The following is a 16,859-nucleotide window of genomic DNA, read 5'->3' as shown; positions in this document are numbered from 1 at the left end:
CTGCTAGCAATGAGCAGAAGACACAGAGGCAGGCACCTGGGGAATCTTTTTCCGTCCCTCCTAACCCCTCTGGCTTCAGATCAATCGGGGAGTAGATCGTCAGATGCCTTCCTGCCCCTGCCTAGTACTGGGCTCCCAGTACCCGAAGATACTGCAGGTAACAAGCCCTTCTGATCTTCACTGAGCTGCTTCCCCAGGGCGGAGCTCCCCTCTCTACCCAGAAGTCAGGATTCGAGCCCCCTTTGCCACGCAGAGAACGTGTGTCCTGCTTTTGCCAGGGTCCCGCCCCTGACGAAAAATATACACATACTTTATTTATACATGTCTGTGTCAAGGGCTGTCCTCCGGTGATTGCCTGACCCCCTCTGAGCTGAGTGGAGGGGGAGAGCCAGGACACAGAGGCCAGGGCGGTCAGAGGAGGGACCTGTTTTGTTTGGGTTTCAGGAGGTTTCGTTTTAGCATTAAACACCAAAGATTTATCCCCTCGCCTTCCATTTGGGCTTGCAAACTGACTAAAGGTTACCACCAGCACCCTCCAGTACCCCCGCAGGACAAGCAGGAGATGGGGGTTTGTTTTTGTTTATCTTGTTCCTAGTCCAGCTCTAAGGGGCCTTTTCAACCAGATCCCACTTGCCCTCTGCTCTGAAGACAGGACCGAGACAAGACACTGCATCCTGTCCCCATGGAAGCACAGGGACGGCGGGCTCTCTCGTCCCTGCCAGGGATTTCAGACTGGGGAGGGGGATGGGGGGCAAGGGGGAAGGGTCTCTCGGGGAGAGACAGTTCCTACCTGTGCTGGATCTCGCCTTGGGCCTCGACTTGCATCCGAAGCCGGTGGGGGAGCCCCCGAGGAGGCTGCTGGGCGGGAAGAGTCCGGAGCTGTACTCGGGGACGTAGGGCGGGTAGGTGGTGATGGGGTGGTGGGCCGAGGCCGCCGCCCCTCCCAGGGTAGCCATGCTGCCACGGGGGTGCGCCGACTCCAGCTTCATGCCGTCGGGCAGCGGCACCTGGTATTTGATGCACTCCTTCTCGTCCTGGCGGCCCGAGCCGGCCGAGCCCGGGGTGGACAGGGATGGGTCTGGGGAGACGTCCTTCGGCGGGGTGGGCGGGAAGGTGAAGAGGTGCGGGCTGGAGTGCCCCGCCGACAGGGAGGAGGATGAGGCCGGCGGGTAGACCGACAGGGGCCCCGGGGAGCCGTGGTGGATGGACGTCTTGGAGAAGGGGCTGAGGTTCCAGGGCGAAGCGGTGTGATGGCTGCCCAGGGCCTTGCCACCGTCCAGCCAGGGCAGGGATCCGTGCAGCAGAGGCGGCCGGCACACCTGGCTCCCTGTTGGGGAAGGAAGGGGCCAGAGAGAGACACGGGCAGGTGAGAGCAGCCCCCAAAGGCGCTGGGGCATTCGCGCCCTCCACCCCTGCCTCCCCAGCAGCAGGACAACCTCAACACAGACTGGCCCCAGCGGTACCTGGGCCAGCACACCCGTCTCCCATCCCAAGGTCCCACCAGATCCAGGGAATCAAGGGCCTGCGTCTGACCCTCGAGACCTGCTGCGATGGAGCAAGAAGGGGCCCTGGCTTTCCTGGCCTCTCCAGATACACTTTCTAAATCACAGCCCCGAGGTCCCTCTCTGGAACCTGACTTGATTTATTGGTTTCCTTCAATGACCCAGCAGCCCCCAGCCCAGACCTAATCCCAGGCAGCCTGATAAGAGGGTGGGCTGTGAAGGATGAGGCCTAAAGGGGTGAGCCCGGCTGCAGGACCGCTCAAAACCAGAAGAACACACGGACCCAGCAGCCCAGGCCCAGAGCAGAAAGGATAAGTCTTGGAAGAGAGGAGAAGGGCCATTTTAGGGTGACTTCCATGTACCCCTACTTCACTGCTGGCTTATAAATGACCAGGCCTGAAATGAGATTTGCAGGAAAATTAATTGCTCAGGCTTTTGGAGAAAGTTTCCAAGGCTAGACCCTGGGATGGCACTTTTGTCTGCCTTTGTCACCCTCCCAAATCCTACTAAAAAAAAAAAAAAAACAGGCCCATCTCAACCCCAGGGTTGTGATTCCACCAGTGTAATACATGAATTTTCACCTGAGCCCTGAGACACAAAATTCCAGTTTCTGTGTCTATTTCGCTCACACACAGTAAACTGAGCCCTCCTTTAAAATACAGAGCCATAAGGCAGCCCTAACTCAGACCAAAAGACACTCTGAGAGGGGTAAGTCTAAACGGCAAGTGCAAATCCACACACTTATTGATCTTTTAATCCAGTACCTGTCTCAGCGTTTGACATTCTATTTAACCATTAAGAACAATACTGAAACTAAAATCTTCAGAGAGAGGAAGGGGAGGGGAGACAAGGGGGAAGGAGAGTTCTCTGAATACGGAGGGTCACGCTTCACATTATGCAGGAAGTCGTATAGTAAATAATATTAAGGCTGCATTTACCTCATTTCCACTTAACTGCTGATCTGCACAGAACGAGGGCAAAGAGCACCCCCTCTGCAGAAACAATTGTTTAAAACCTGGTGACAGCAGTGAGAATGCCGGCTCCCGCAGGGGCTCTGTCATCAGCCCCAACCCTGAGATTTAAGCAGGGGAACCAGGGCAGATCTCCAGGAGAACAACTCACAGTTCCTCCACCTAAAATGTTGCTCCTACTTTTCCTCTGGGAACCTGCTTACAGATGGAAGGTTTGAGAGCTTTCCCCCTCAACTACATAGGGCTGGGGTTCTCTTTACCGTTTCATTAGTCTCCCGAACTTCCCAAGATGAAAAGAGAAAGAAAAGAGGAAATACTGGAATCGCATTCACAGAAGGAAACTCTGAAGGATCCTAGATCTTCTTTGAGACCCTAAGGGTCAGTTGCAGGCAGGAGGAGAAAGGCAAAGAGTTGCCTGGAGCAGGCAAGGAGGCAACCAAAGAGCATAGACGCAGGAAAATTCTGTGCAGGCGGGAATCTAGGAAACCCCAAATGTCTCAAACTTAAAATAGTAGTCTTTCCACCAAAACCTGGTCAAGCACCAGACTTCCCTTCCTCGGAGCCTAGAGTTCGGAGATATGCCTAAAAACCAAATGCACTACTCTTAGGCAAAGGCCGAGACACAGCGAGGAGAAGAAATACATTCCTTGGGCCCTTCTGGCAATGTGCTGGAGAAACACACCGAGGCACGCCGGCAGCAGCCCCCGAGAGAGAACCACGGGTTAAATAGGGGAGCGAAGCCCCAAGGACCAAGCCCCAGCCAAGTTTGGCCCGCGCCGGATGCCCAGTCTGGGAGCGGAGACCGGCGGAGGCGGAGGTTCGGCTCTCCCCGCGCCCGGGACCTCTGAGGCCCTCGAAGCCGCGGCCGCGCGGGGAGAAAGGGCTGCCGCGCGGCGCCCGCCAGGTGAGCGCCAGGCCCCCGAGCCGCAGCCGCGCAAAGGCGCCTGCTGCGACTGTTTTGAAAAACAGACTCTAGCGACGTTCGAGACGCCTTCCTCGCCCATTTCCGGGCCCCAGTTTTTTTAAATGGAGCAGCAGCGGCACTTGGGGGGGCTTTAGCCGGTTCTCCCCACCCCCTGGTCCCTCCCTGCCTCCTCAACCCGGGTAGCCGGGACAGCCGGTCGGGGGAGGGGGGTCCTCGCACCCGGGGCGCACTCACCGTGGTGGGTCGGAGGGTACCTCTGCACCGTGGCCCTCACCGAGTTTCCGTAGTAGGACGGGACGTGGTTGCCTTGACCGTCGATGTTAAAAAGTACATCCACCTCCTCGGGCAGAGGGTACTGCGCCGGGTCCATGTAGGAGTGGCCGAGGCCCGGGTGGTGAGTGTCCGGGTGCTGCCCGTTGAGGACCGCGGGGTGGTGATGGCTCACCCAGCGCGGCTGGTCCGCCGTCACCTCCATGGCCCCGGCTGCGCTCGCGCCCTCTCGCCGGGCCCGGAACCCGCGCGCGGAGAGAGAGGGCGGTCGGGGGCTCCGAGGCTCCGCAGGTGCTCCTGCCGTCGGAGGGGCGGGGGTCGTTTAAGGATTTGTTTTCAGTGGGGGAATGGGAAAGCTGGGAAGGAAAGGTGAGCAAGTGAGTTTTTTTTTTTTTTTTTTTTTTTAATAAATCTTTGCGGGGTAGTTTAGCAAAGAGAAGAGGAAGGAAAAAAAATTCCCAAAATTAGGTACGGGAGGACAAAAAAGGACCAAATTGTAAAAGGGGGCCGAGGACTGGCTAGAATTTTGCAAGTGAGGCTCCTGTGCACCGGGGGCTCCTCGGCGGCTCCACGACTGAGCCTTTCCTGGGCCACCTGCAAAGGAGAGAAGGGGAGACCTGGATGAGATCCTAAGTACTTAGCACCTGAGTTTATGAAGTGGCACCTCCTCCCCCCGAGCCGTCCTGCCCCGCGCCCGCGCCCCCGGGACACGCTAACACGCGCGCACTCGCGCACGCCCCCTCCGGAGCTCGGAAAATCGGGAGGCGGCGAAGGACCCGACGACTCCCAAGCGCATCCCCAGCTGCCTGGCTCTCCCAGGATCCCGGGACTGACTGAGCGGTTCCTACTTGAACGACAGCTCCCTCCCTCCGGGGACCCAGGTCCCAGGACCGACTTTCCAGCCTCCAGAAACTCTCCGAAAGAGGAGGGTTGAGTTTTCCGTGTTTTAAAGTCCTCCCAAATGGAGACAGAAAACAAATCAAAGTTAAAAAAAAAAAAAAAAGTCGCCAGTACCAACCTGGGTAGCGAGGAGCAGAGGGGAGGAGAAGGAGGCGTGCGACCAGGAGAGCAGAAACTGCCCGGTCAGATTGCGTGGCTCGCTCTGCCTCGCGCGCTCGCCGTCCCTCTCTCTCTCTTTTCCTCTCTCTCTCCCTCTCTATTTTTTTTTTTTTTTTTTTTTACAGGGAATGCATTCTTTCTGAAAGTATCAAGACGGCGCCAGGCAGCTCAGTGTTCGCAGACAGCTGTGGCGCGACGGAACTTAAGGAGGTTCTAGTGTCATCCGCGCCGCCGGGGGAGGAGCCTGGCGCTGGCGAGGAGGGGACAGGATCCCAGCACAAGGAAACTGCAACCCAAACCCGCTCAGGACTTCACCCCCCACCCCCACCTCTCCTCCCGCCCCTCCACTGACCGGAAAGGGGCGCCGCGGAGGGCGGCCCGGGCGGAGGGGCGGCGGAGAGGGTGGGCGAGGCGCTCCAGGGGCTTCGGGGCGGAGGGGGCGGGCAGGAGGGAATACGCGCTCTGGCCCTTTAAATGTGGCTCCGGCTCCTGCCAATTCATTCCGGCTCTAAGGATTATTTCGTGCCGGGGACACCGGTCTGCCCCATTCATGAAGTTTATTTCTACAGACAGCCGTTCTTTTTCAGACTTTTTATATGAGCAAACTTTTTTTGGCATTCATTCCAAGGTATTGGGTCGTTTATGGATGTGGGGTCTCTGCAAGCAAAAGTGGTCAGGAAAAAAAAAAGTAATATCAGAGTACATGGAGATATGCGTCTCTAGAGAACTGCCTAAGAAATTGAGGAACTGGGGAGGGGGGCGGGGGAGGGTTGGGGGGGCGGAATGTGCCTTTGATTGAAATGTCGGTGGCAACTTTTTGGTGGTCGTGGTCAACATTCTCCCAGCCTGTGGCGTTCACAAGCCTCTGGCAAGAATGTCTCAGCTGTTGCAGCTGTCCCTTCCAGACCTAATATTCGTAATCAATGCGTGCTTTTGACCAGAGTGACAATACTGATGGATGAAAGTGGGGGAGGCGAGAATCTTTGGCTCCCCAAGCACTCGGGTCTTTGCTCCGGTTACCCAACTTTTTCCCTTCTCCCCGCCTAGAGCCCTATTTACTCCCGCTCCCGGCGTTTTTCCCCAGCCCCCTCCTGCGGCCCCCACCCGGGCCGCCGGGCAGGACTGCGGCGACCTCCCCGGGGCCCCGCAGCTCGCGGGACTCGCTGGGTCCGGCCTCGCAGCCTCGGGCGGAGGCAGCGGAGATCAGAGACAGCCCGGCGAAGGGGCGGGGCGGGGCGCCCGGGGCGGGGCCGGAAAGGGGCCAATCAGCGCGCGAGGCTGCGGCGCGGCCGCGATTGGCCGGCCCCCCGGGCTGCAGCCTCCCCGGCGGGTCTCGGTGCTTTGAGCCACTGCATCCCCTAGCGGCGCTCGGGCTGCTGCAGCCGTCCGGCCCCAAAACGCAGCCCGGGTGTGCTAGCGTCGGGCGGGAAGCGAAGTCTCAAGGCTCCACCCGCGGCTCTCCTCAGGGCACTGTGTGCAAGGAGAGAGCGTGGGTTCTCCCGCAGGCTTTCCCACGGACGGTACTGACAGTTTGATTTGGGGCTCATTTGGAAGGCATTATTCCCTCTTCGCTTCTCTACCCCGCAACAATTCCCTACAAATACACCCCAAAAAAGTCAACATAGATGAGACCGTCCCTGAAAGTAGGTGCTAGAGGATTCCTTCCTTGCGGTGAAAGAAAACCATCCATAATCAGCCTTAACTTGGTGTGTGTTGGGGGGTGGGTGCGGGGTGTCCTGCTTTAATACACAATCCTCGTAGAAAGACTAACAAACTTCATTTGGAAGAAACAGTGGAAACACGGGTCCTCCTGAGGTGGAAGTTTTCTTGAGTCTCCGTTTTCTTAAATCTGATGTTTGTTAGATGTTTGTTAGAAACATCATCTTGAGTTTCTAGATACGGAACGGTAAGAAATTACCTAAATTAACCCCCCTCCCCATGTTTCTCCAGAGCCCACTTAGTCCCTGCTTATTAGGGCGGCCCAGTAAAGGAGCATCGATTTTCCTTCCTTCTGACCACGTCTCTCTAGGGCCAGTCAAGCTGCCAGCCTCTCCTGCTCACTGCGCTCTCCAAACCTTTTAATTATTTAGTTTCTGTCTAACATTCACCGGAAACCGCTCCATAAACAAGGACAGACGGACGCATACACATTGTTGCTAAAAGTCTCGAGATTCAGCTTAAGGATCGTTGCAGAGTCTGGGGGAAAAAAAAAAAAAAGAAAAGCGCATCTTTGCGCGTTGATCTAGGACCCGCCGACACTAGCCGGACCCCAGTTCAAAGCCACGCGGAAAATACCAAACGGAGCTCTTTGGTCCTCTGCGCCGAGACCTAAAAGTCCAGGAAATAAAAGGGACCCATCCTCGGAAAGAGACGCTGCTGACGCCAGGACTTGAAAACGTTAACTTCAGAGGCTAAAGCCGATTTTAAAAGACAAAGAGAAAATATCCCTGAGAAGGAGGCCTTCCGGTGTAGTGGCGCCTCTGATAACGCTCAAACTTTGGGGGGAGGCATTATTCATTTTAATTAAATCACGAGCACCGAGTCTGGCTGCACTGACCTGAAGAGCCACCCCCAACCCTTGGAAAAATCAAAGATCTCGAAGGCCCCTTCTTGGTCTGGGTGGTTTGGAGCTGGCAGAGAGGGGTGGGGGGCTGCGGCTGGGTGCCCGGTGTAATGGAGCCAGCCTGTAGGGGGTATTTAACATTTAATTCCCAGCCGGTCCGCCCCTGTTCCCGGACTGACAGTGGGTAATTGGGAAAGAGGACGTTGCTCTTTTGATGGCCCGCGCCGGCCAGTCTCGCCGACGCCACACTGGGTTTGACGTCACGGGCCCAACCCCAGAGCCAGGAGCACAGAGCTGGGGGGAGGGAAAAGGAGAGGAGGGGGCTACCGAGCAGGGAGGGCCGAGGTCGGCCCCGGGACCCACGCGGAAGGAAGGGGGAAGGGAGCCAGGCCAGAGAGAGGCTGCGGCGCGTGGCCTGAGGCGGAGAGCCGGGCTGCGGGAGTCTAGGCCAGGCCCGGCGCCTGCCTGACCCGCCTCGCGGGCAAATGCAAGCCGGGCTTCCTCCTCTGAGGGCGGGCGGGGGGAGCGTGGGGGCTCGAGGCCGGGTGATGGGAAGAAAAGGTGGCACTGAGCCCCCCTCTGCCCTAGCCCGAAAAGCTAATCCCAGCCTCCTGCGGGAACGCCTCAGCGCCCTCCTGCTGATCTGAAGCCCCCCCCCCCCCACCCTGCTCCCCCTCCCGGGGGCTCCCACCCAGGACCCCGACCAGGGCCGGTCTAGAGAGCCCCCGTCCCTCCTCTCCTCCCCGGGAGCGGCCGGCGGAGCTCGGGTCAGGGAAGCGAGGTGGAGACCTAAAAGGATGCTGCCGCCGCCGCCGCAGCAGAGCCCTGGGCTCCTGCAGAGCGCTAGGCCTCCGTCTCCAGGGCAAGGGTCTAGCCGAAGTCTGGATGCCTGGGACCCCTGGGGCGAGCATCCCGGATCCGAGGCGGCGACTGCGCGGCTACCGCCCATCCCCGGTCGCCCGGAACCGGTACCCGGGCTGAGCGTGGGGCGGCGGGAGCCGGTTGGCCTATCTGAAACGCCAGGCCTCGAGGCGGCTGCTTCAGGCGTCAAGTTGAGCGGGGTGTGTGTGCCCTCTTGGGGAAAGGGTAAGAAATGGAGCCTTCCTTTCTCTCCTCGGTCGGGGTAAGCGGGGACCCACACACACAACACACACACACACACACATACACTCCCAAACACATGCCCCCCAGCTGAGGTCCCTCCCACCCGCCCTCCCGGGAGCTCAGACGCTCTCATCGGATGCAAGTGGGGAACCCAATCCCGCAAAGGAGACAGAGCCCGTGGCGTAGAGAGGAGGAGCGTGTCCCCCCCCCCCCACCCCCAGGCTCACCCCTGGGGTCGCAGGACCCAGAGAGTGGAGATCCACGCGGCCAGCGTCACCCACCCGAGCCTGGCGACAGGCGCGTTCAGGCGAGCTCCGCGGGGCCGAGGTGTCTGGAGAGCGGCCCCGGGCGCTCGCGCGCGGCCCGCAGAGGGTAACCAGAAAAGCCGAGCCTCGGGGTCGAAGTCATAAAGTTACTAATCCCGTGCAGGGGGAGTGAGCGTGCCTCGGGCCGCCTGGGGCGGTCATTTGAGCGTGTTTACTTAAGGACTTTGCAAGCGGAGCGCGCGCGAAATAGTCGGATTTCCAGCGAGGCAGCAAATATTTGCAAGCGAGAGAAAGAAGCGGAGCCCGGCCGCGCCGCCGCGTCCCTCCCCCCGGAGCCGCGGCGCCGGCTTGGGCGGACCCGGCCGCGCCGTTGAAGACAGAAATGAAGCTGGGAACCTGCGGGGCTGGGGGGCAGGGAGGGCGCAGAGCCGCAGCAAAGACCCAAAACTGCAGTGCGGCCCTTAGGCCTGGCGAGCTGGGGCTGGAGGAGGAGAAGTCCTTTCCAGCTCGATCAATCTTCCTGGGCTGCGATCGGTCAATAAAAATAGTGTGAACCGACCGCGATCGTTGTGCGTCTGGGGAGGAAGTGGAGGCCAGAGGTGCCGAGGCTGGCGCCAGCGCCCCGCACCAGTCCCGTTCGCGCCCAGGCGGTCTGCAAGCCCCAGGCCGGTGGCCAGTTCGTCGCCGGGAGCCCAGCACGGTCCGGCGAGGCCTTTAATTGGGTGTCTCCATTTTTATAGTGGCCATTGTTGGAGCAATTAGCGAGAGACAATAAGCGCCAAGAGGCGTTTAATTCGATTCCGTGCGCCGGCTGCGGCGCTCTGGAAGAAGTGGCTGGCCCTGGAGGGAAGATCTGGTTTAAGTGCCGGCTCCCTGCCTTGCCAGTCTAGTCTTAGATGTGGGAGTTCTCCAGGGGCAAGTTGAAAGCGGAGTGAGAGCTTTCACCCAGGTCCTGGACTGGAAGGATCCCGTCCCGGGTCTCGCTAGCCCCGCGGGGCGCCCCCGGAACCGCCGCGCCCACAGGCAGCACGCGTCCGGCTCGGGTCCCCGATTACCTGTTAGAGGGAGAAAAGCAAAGAGGAGAGGGACGTGGAAAACGGCCTCCTTCCTTCTTAGCCCTCGGACCCCCACCTCGATCACCCGAACCAGCCCAGTTTCCTTCGCCATCGGGGGAGGAGGGGCAAAGAAGAGAACCCCCTTCTCGCGCGTACACACCTCGCCCTTCACCAAGCACGCCTCGCCACCCCCTTCCCTGCCTCGGCCCTCGGATTATGTTACCGTGGCCGAGCGAGGATTTCTACTGGATACGAGAATAGCACAGGTAAAGCTGTATAAACAGCTCGCCGGCTGCCGGCCGAGAGGGTTACGAGGGGGACACGGCTCAAGGCGCCACCGCCAGGCCCGGCTGCGCGAGCGAAGCGGCGGGGGAGCCCGCTCGGGCGCAGCGACCGAGACAGCGCAGGCTAAACACATATTACACGACATCTCTGCAGCTCCCCGCCTCTCAAGCCCCCTTTCTCTTTCCCGCATGAACTGAAATGCAGAAAGTGGACAGTGGAATCACAGGATGGTGGAGAGAAGCAGGCGGTGGGCAGTGCTGATGGTGCTGTTCAAATGAAATACAACTAGCGACCAGGGACGCAGAATAAAGGGGATCCCAAAATAGACTGGCAAAGGAAAGATGCTCGAGGTAGAAACAGCAAGGGGGAAACCCGCGGGAACGCAGGCGCAAAGCGCTCGCGGCTCGCGCACTGCTTCTCCCGGCTCCCACGCCCACCCGCTCAGGCCCAGGAAGCCCTGGAAAATGAGCCAGCGCTTTGGGGATGGTATGTGGTTTGATTTCCTTTTTTTTTTTTCTCTCTCGCTTATTCATCTATCAGTTTTTAAAACTCGAAGGAAACCCGCCTGGGCCAGGACGGGCTACCAGAGAAGTGGAGAGGAGATGAGCCAGGAGATTACCACCCCCAGAACCCGCCCGCAGCGCCAGGCCCGGCCCTCCAGCTTCGAGGGATCCTGGCCCTTCATGTGCAGCTACCCTTTTCTCCCTGGTTGAGAAAAACCCTGATGGTAGCGAGATAAAAATTGGGTGGGTAGGGGTGTAGCGGAAAGGTTGGAGGAGGGAGGGAGAGGAGAGGGGATTTCTCTTTTCGAGTTTACCAATGCACATGTCAGAGGGGTTGGCCACGGGGGGAGCCCCGGGGCTGGATGGGTGAGAAAGATTTCCCCTTGATGGGGTGGATCGAAAGGACTGCGAGTCACCCTGCAGGAAGGGGGCAGCTCCGACCTCTCCCTCCCTCCTGGGTTTAGGGGCCTAGGAGGCAGGTGGAACCAGGAGAGAAAGGAAGGGATGGGGGGCACTCCAGCAGGTCCCCGTGGTGTCTCCGCCGTCAGAGGCCGCTTGTCCCGCCCAGCAACACCAGTGACTTAAGAAGCGGCCCGCAGCGCCTAGACCCAAGCTCTCACGATGTGGTTGGCATCCTCAGGTCACGGCTGAAGCCTTCGAGACACCCAGGGAAGGGAGCAGCCACCGCAGGCGAGAAAGGAGTCAGCGGTGACAGATCCACCCACGTGAACTCCAGGTCCTCACATTTGGGGAGCGCCGGCTCCATCTCCCTTCGCCGCCCAGGGTCCTGGCTTTGTCGCGGCCGCCTCACCGCCCCGACCCTCTAGAAGCCCCGGGCCAGCCCCGAACCCAGCGCTAGCCGCGGCCAACTCTCCTCCGACCGCTTCATTTTGACATTTCAGGAAGAGGAGGGCTTTCTCTTGGGGCTACTGTGTTTTTTACTTTTTAGGGTAGCCGGAAAACTGGGGTGTTGGCTGCTGAACAATGACAGTGCGCTTTGAGGGCTGGGGACATCATGACCGGGACGGAGAAATGGAGAAAGGTAATCCGTGCCGACCAGAAGCCAGCTTCTAAAAGCACCAAGTGTCCACGCTGGAGACAGCCAGGTAAAATCTGGGGGGCTCCCCAGCTCTCAGAGGTTTGCACTTCGCCCAGCCGCCACCTCTCCCCGCCGGGCCGGCTCGGGCTGGGCTCTCCGCTGCCTGCCACCTCGCAGACCCCGAGCAATTTGTTATATAAAACAAAACAGCAACCACACACGTGTACCAGCACACCCGCAGTGACGGACACCCAGGGAGAGCTCCGCTCCAGCGCCTTGGGCCACGTTTCTTTCTGGTCCTTCCAACAGCCTCATCCCCGCCACCACCTCTAGTCCCAGCTGCCTGAAGCAGAAAGAGAGGTTCGGACTTCAAATCTGGGGCTCCCTTGGCCCGCTCCCTGCGGTGGGTAAAGCACTCTTTAGTTACTCCCACCGTTAAAAGAGAATTGATCAGAAATATTTGGTCCGCACACAAAGACGTACCATGAAAGGAATGCACTTTTCTGTGCGAAAAGCTTCAGACTGGGAGGAGTCTACACCTGAGCGCAGCCCAGAAATGGTTAGAATGGCCGGCTGCGGGAGAGTCCTGGGCCTTCGGACTCAGCCCCACGGCCTTCTCAGGACCTCCCGCGCGGTTTCCGGCATGCACTGCCTTAACCCCAGAGAAAGCGGCTCTCAGCCACCGGGCTGCCTACGTACCTGCCGCATTCCTGGCCTCTCTGGGTGGCCCTGCGCTGCTGGGCGTCACCTTAGAGAGGCTCAGCTGATGCGCCCTAGAGGCGCCCACTCCCCTTTCTTCACTGCACCCCCGGACTCACCCACACCTCATGTATCGTTGGCAAAAGGCAGGATGGCCATATCAAATAAAGCAAAAGGCAGCATCCCAGTCTCCGGCTTTTGGCAGGAAAAGACCAGCCCCAACTCTGATTCCCCGGGACTGGAGGAGATTCTAGTGTAGATGGGAGGATGCGCATGGAGGGGCGGGGTGCCGTGCCGGGCTTGTGTCCAGAGAACCACTCAGCCGGATTCTCAGACCCCAGCTGACTTCTCCAGCTAGGAACCTCAGGCCTGGCGGGACAACGCTGAGGGCTGGGCCTCCTGCCTGGTCCCAGGAAATTGGTATGGGGGCCCGAAAACCCTACACCCACCTGGGTCTTGATTTGTCTGCCCTGGGCGCCATATCCCACCCCAGATTCAGATGGGCAGCAAACAGTTCATTTCCTCAGGATCACACATTTTAAAGGTTTAATGGTGAGGCTGCTCCCCACGACCAGCCATTTGGTCCTGCAAGCATCTCCTAACCAGGACTCTTCCTGGGTTGACTCTACCAGCCTGGCTTGTACCCCCCTGCCTCAAGCTTGTCATGCAACTGACAGCCGCCCTCCCGGCACCTTTTCTGCCACAAGTGCTAAGGGATGAAAGGGCTACAAATGTTACTTTATTATTATTTGTTCTTTTAAAGTTCCTCAACCCCCACCCAGAACCCCAGCACTCTGGTGAATGTGGGTGACACAAGAAGGAAAAAAAGCACAGGGGAACTGGGAACCCAGCAGAGCGGAGATCCTGAAGGTTAGACTCCTTTCCATCCCTGCCCTGGACAGACTTAGCCATGTCCACTTCCCAAGCACCCCCCAGTGTCTGAGAGGAAGGAAAGGTGAATAAAAGCAACTCTCAGATACTCTCTGTTCAGATACTCTCTGAGAATGCAACTTCCTTGCATTTTAACGTTATGTTTTCATTGGGAACAGCTTCCCAACGAGTGACTTCTTGGAGGTCTGCTGGTCCAGTGTCTCTGGAGAAAGTAGAATCCTAGTTCCCTCTGCCCTTCTGCCACTCCCCAGTTCCCTAGCACCCTCTCCCTGGCTGCGGTTTTCTCACCCACCTTAGGGTGCTTCTGGAATCAAAGGTGCCTGCCAGCCACTAGCTCCCCAGGGGATGGCAGATGCTCACACATCTGGGCTCCAACTTTCAACCCACAGCCACAGCTGTTTCTTTAATTGTATTCAGAGACAATGAGCCTAATCAGGCACTTGTGGGCAGAGAGAAATAAACATGAAATTGACACTCCGTAGCCACCTTGGGGAGAAGGCTGAGCTGCTCATTCAGACTGGTTCTTTCCCCAACCTTCTGCCCTCCCTGAAGAGGAAAACACGTATCCAGCCCTTCCCCAGCCTTACCATCCTCTCCTATTTTTGTTTAATTTTTTCTCCACATGCCTAGTTCTACTGGCTCTTTCCTCCAAACATGGACAGGCACACATGCACACACCACACTCGCCCAAGGTCATTGCAGAAAGTCAAAGATTTCCAGGGACCAGAAAGAACAACAAGGACTGGGGTCTAGTTCATTTTCTTCCAGGGGCAGCTGTCCTTCTCGAGGAGACCGCCTGTTAATTCTCTCCACGTGGAGCAGGGAAAGCCCATGCAGAGTGAGAGACAGAAGATAGTGATATTCACTGACCTGGGTAGCTTGCTCTCGGCGGCCAGCTGTTTTTTATTTTTTATTTTTTTCCTGACTTGCTGGAGATCTGAAGGCAGAAATGACAGGCAGACCTGGCCACTGTTGTCGCTGCTGCGGTCCTCGCCGCCCCAGCGGCTTACGGCATCTCACGCAGGCTTCCAGCGAGAACTAAAACCAGGGTGATGTGCATCCTTCCTAGGAACCCCGCTCCCCCGCCTCCTGCTCACAGTAGAGAGCAGAGCTCTTCCGGGTTGCGAAGAGGGAAAGCGAGGGAGGGAGGGAGGGAGGGAGGCTGAGGGAGGAATGAATTTCACCCCCTTCTGCAAACAGGCACGCCGCACATCAGGAGTAAGTGACACCAGCAGAGTTGGGGGAATGAGGAAAGACTGTTTGAAATGTGACCAGCCCCCTGGTGCCTACAAAGTCCACTGTCTCTGGCAGGGCTGGAATTAACACTGTAAATGTCACTAGTAGTGTTGCCTGGGTCACCAGCAACCATAGATAGAAAAGCTTTCGAAGAGTTTCCCTCCCACTTTGGAAGTGGAGACCCAGTGAAAGCATGTACAGGTAAACCTCATAGCCACATTTAGGCCATGGTCTCAGCCTCCCAGATCCTACCCCCCATCCCCTCCATCTGACTGTTCCACCGGTTCTGTATATGCTGACGCTTCAAAAATGAATACAATCCACTTTCAAGTACCTGCAGCCACAGCTGGTCAGTGAAAGTTAGGAAAAGCAGGAAGGTCAGTGACTTCGATCTGGGCTTGCTGGCTACAACTTAGCTCTTCATGGAGGCCGTAAAAACATGTGAAGTAGCGACATTTGTGCACCCACTAAGTAGAAGTTTGGGGAGAGTCTCTCTAGGGGTCCCAACTCTTTCCAAGAAGACTTCTGGGAGAAATTAACTTTCTAGGAAAGTGAGATAAAGGAGCAAGAATCAGAGGTCACTCTGAAGATAAAATGTCAGAAGGAAAATGATCTTACTGGTCTACACACCAGAGGGAACAAACTCCTGCCCTCAGCCTCACAAGCTCCCTCTCCTGTACCATCCCTACTTCTTCAGGGAGAGGGGGGTCATCGGAAATCAAAATAATCCACAGAGGGAGTCTGCCATGAATAAAATTTCTGCAAGAGTAAAACGAAACTCCATAAACATTGGGGTAGAAAGGTCAGCGTCCATTTGTTTTGACAGGCGGAGTTTTCCCTTCACAATATTTATACAATAGGAATATGGAGACTGACTTTAAAAATAAATCAATCTTTGGGGAGAAATAAAAAAGAAAATGTGTCCACCCCTGGACCAGGAAGTCAAGAAGTTTCTTGGGCTGGAACCAGTTCGGTAGGAGGGAGTGGCACGATCTGAGGGTTCCAAGTGTTCAGGGGTGGCTGTCCTCGGTGGAGAGGATGAGGCCATTGGTCAGCGGGGCCAGAGTGAGTGGGCAGAGGTGGGGCGGCGCCGAGGAGGGCAGGTGCCCAGCGCTGCCCCGGCGGCCGGCGGCCCGATCCGGGAAGGGCAGCTGCCTGCGCCTCGGATCCCAGCTTGCCTGCAGCCGCTCAAGGCCCCCGGACCTGGACACAGCACGCCCCGCTTTGCGCCTCGCTCAGCATCCTCCGGGGTCCAGGTTTAAGCCACAGGCGGGATGGGCGCGGGGCGTCTTATCGTTTGCCCAGATGGCCAGGAGACGAGCCGGGAGCCCCCCTGCCCCCGAGGAAGCCCCGAAGTCCGCCTCGCGTCACGGCTCAGCCCCTCCCCCGCCGGCGGCCCTGGCCCTCCCGCCTGCCGCCACCCAGCGGCAGAGCCACGTTCTCTGGCGCCGAGGCGCGGAGTCGGCACGGCTGCGCCTTTCCAGGGCGTCAGGGAGAGGTCACTCCTTCCCCCAACCTGTTGCCCCGGCGCGAGTCGAGGTGCCTTGGGCCGTGCCCGGAGGGCGGCCGAGGGTGGAGCTCTTCAGGGTTCCCCGGCCACTGGCTCCTCCTCACTCCTGCCTTGTGGTGAACAAGACCCCCGGGCCCCGGAGGGTCATCGGCCACCCAGATGGCGACAGCTGTCCCCTTAACTTGGATGTCAGCTGTGCCCCCCATCTCGCCATCCACCAGGGGCCACTCGCCTGTTTCTGCAGCTCCCCTCTTAACTTCTGCGCCCTTTCGAGGGTCTCCTCCCTTCATCTCCTCCCTTCCCCATCACAGTCACCTCCAACCCGCAAGCCTTTTACCTTTAGCATCTGGATCCCCGCCCTGCACCCCGCCCTGGGACCCCAGGCTCGCGCGCTCTCCGTCATCCCTCGACCCACACCCTCGTCGTCACCCTGTCCCCGGGGCGCGCCGGCGACCCTCCGCCCGGTTCCGGCCGGTCTGGCGGCCCCTGCCCGCGTTCCTTTTCTGCTGACGCGGGCACTTGCTTGTCTCGGGTCTAAAGTGACTCTCTGGTTGAGGGACTGAGAAACCTGATCGCTTGCACACAGCACCCCCATCGCCCCAATTCTACCTTTAGCGAAAGAAGGTTTAATTTAAGGAAACTCGACTGCCAAAGACACTGGGGCTAAAAAAAAAAATCCAAGGGACTTAATTAAAATATAACTGATTTTGAATTCAATGTCCAGTAAGGGGCAAGATTCTGAGAAGAAATGCCAGCTGGGCATTTCTTGTCATCTTGATGGACTTAGCAGTGGAAAGTGCTGCTAATTAGGAATCCAGGAGAGAATTATTCCAGGATGGTTGGGGGAGATTTGATGTTGGGGTGAGGTGGGCAGCGGGGTGAAGAAAGGATAGAATTTATCCTGAGAAGTAAAGTGAAGAAAAGACACTGGTCACTTATCCAGAGGGGCTAAAGATTTATTTGGGATTTGAGGACATCCAC

The 16,859-nt window shown here is 58.1% G+C and overlaps 1 protein-coding gene across 3 annotated transcripts in view; it reads right to left on the bottom strand.

Moving 5' to 3' along the window:
- The window catches only part of GATA3 (GATA binding protein 3), a 29,878-nt gene extending 15,724 nt beyond the window's left edge, over positions 1-14,154 (bottom strand). The window contains exons 1-3 of one of the 3 annotated variants that reach the window (XM_070471955.1): positions 14,003-14,154; positions 3,633-4,262; positions 791-1,327 (exon numbers count right to left, since the gene is read on the bottom strand). In XM_070471955.1, coding sequence (XP_070328056.1) covers positions 791-1,327; positions 3,633-3,873 — 778 coding nt within the window. In that variant the 5' untranslated portion in view covers positions 3,874-4,262; positions 14,003-14,154. Of the gene's footprint in view, positions 1-790; positions 1,328-3,632; positions 4,263-4,686; positions 4,930-14,002 lie in introns of those variants that run through there. The other 2 variants (XM_020880532.2, XM_020880531.2) reach the window with 2 other exon arrangements.
- Between the last annotated feature and the right edge of the window lie 2,705 nt (positions 14,155-16,859).

Source organism: Odocoileus virginianus, chromosome 9, assembly GCF_023699985.2.
Source record: "Odocoileus virginianus isolate 20LAN1187 ecotype Illinois chromosome 9, Ovbor_1.2, whole genome shotgun sequence".
Taxonomy (NCBI): Eukaryota; Metazoa; Chordata; class Mammalia; order Artiodactyla; family Cervidae; genus Odocoileus; species Odocoileus virginianus.
Note: the sequence above shows the minus strand (reverse complement) of the source record. Positions and strands in the feature narration are given on the sequence as shown.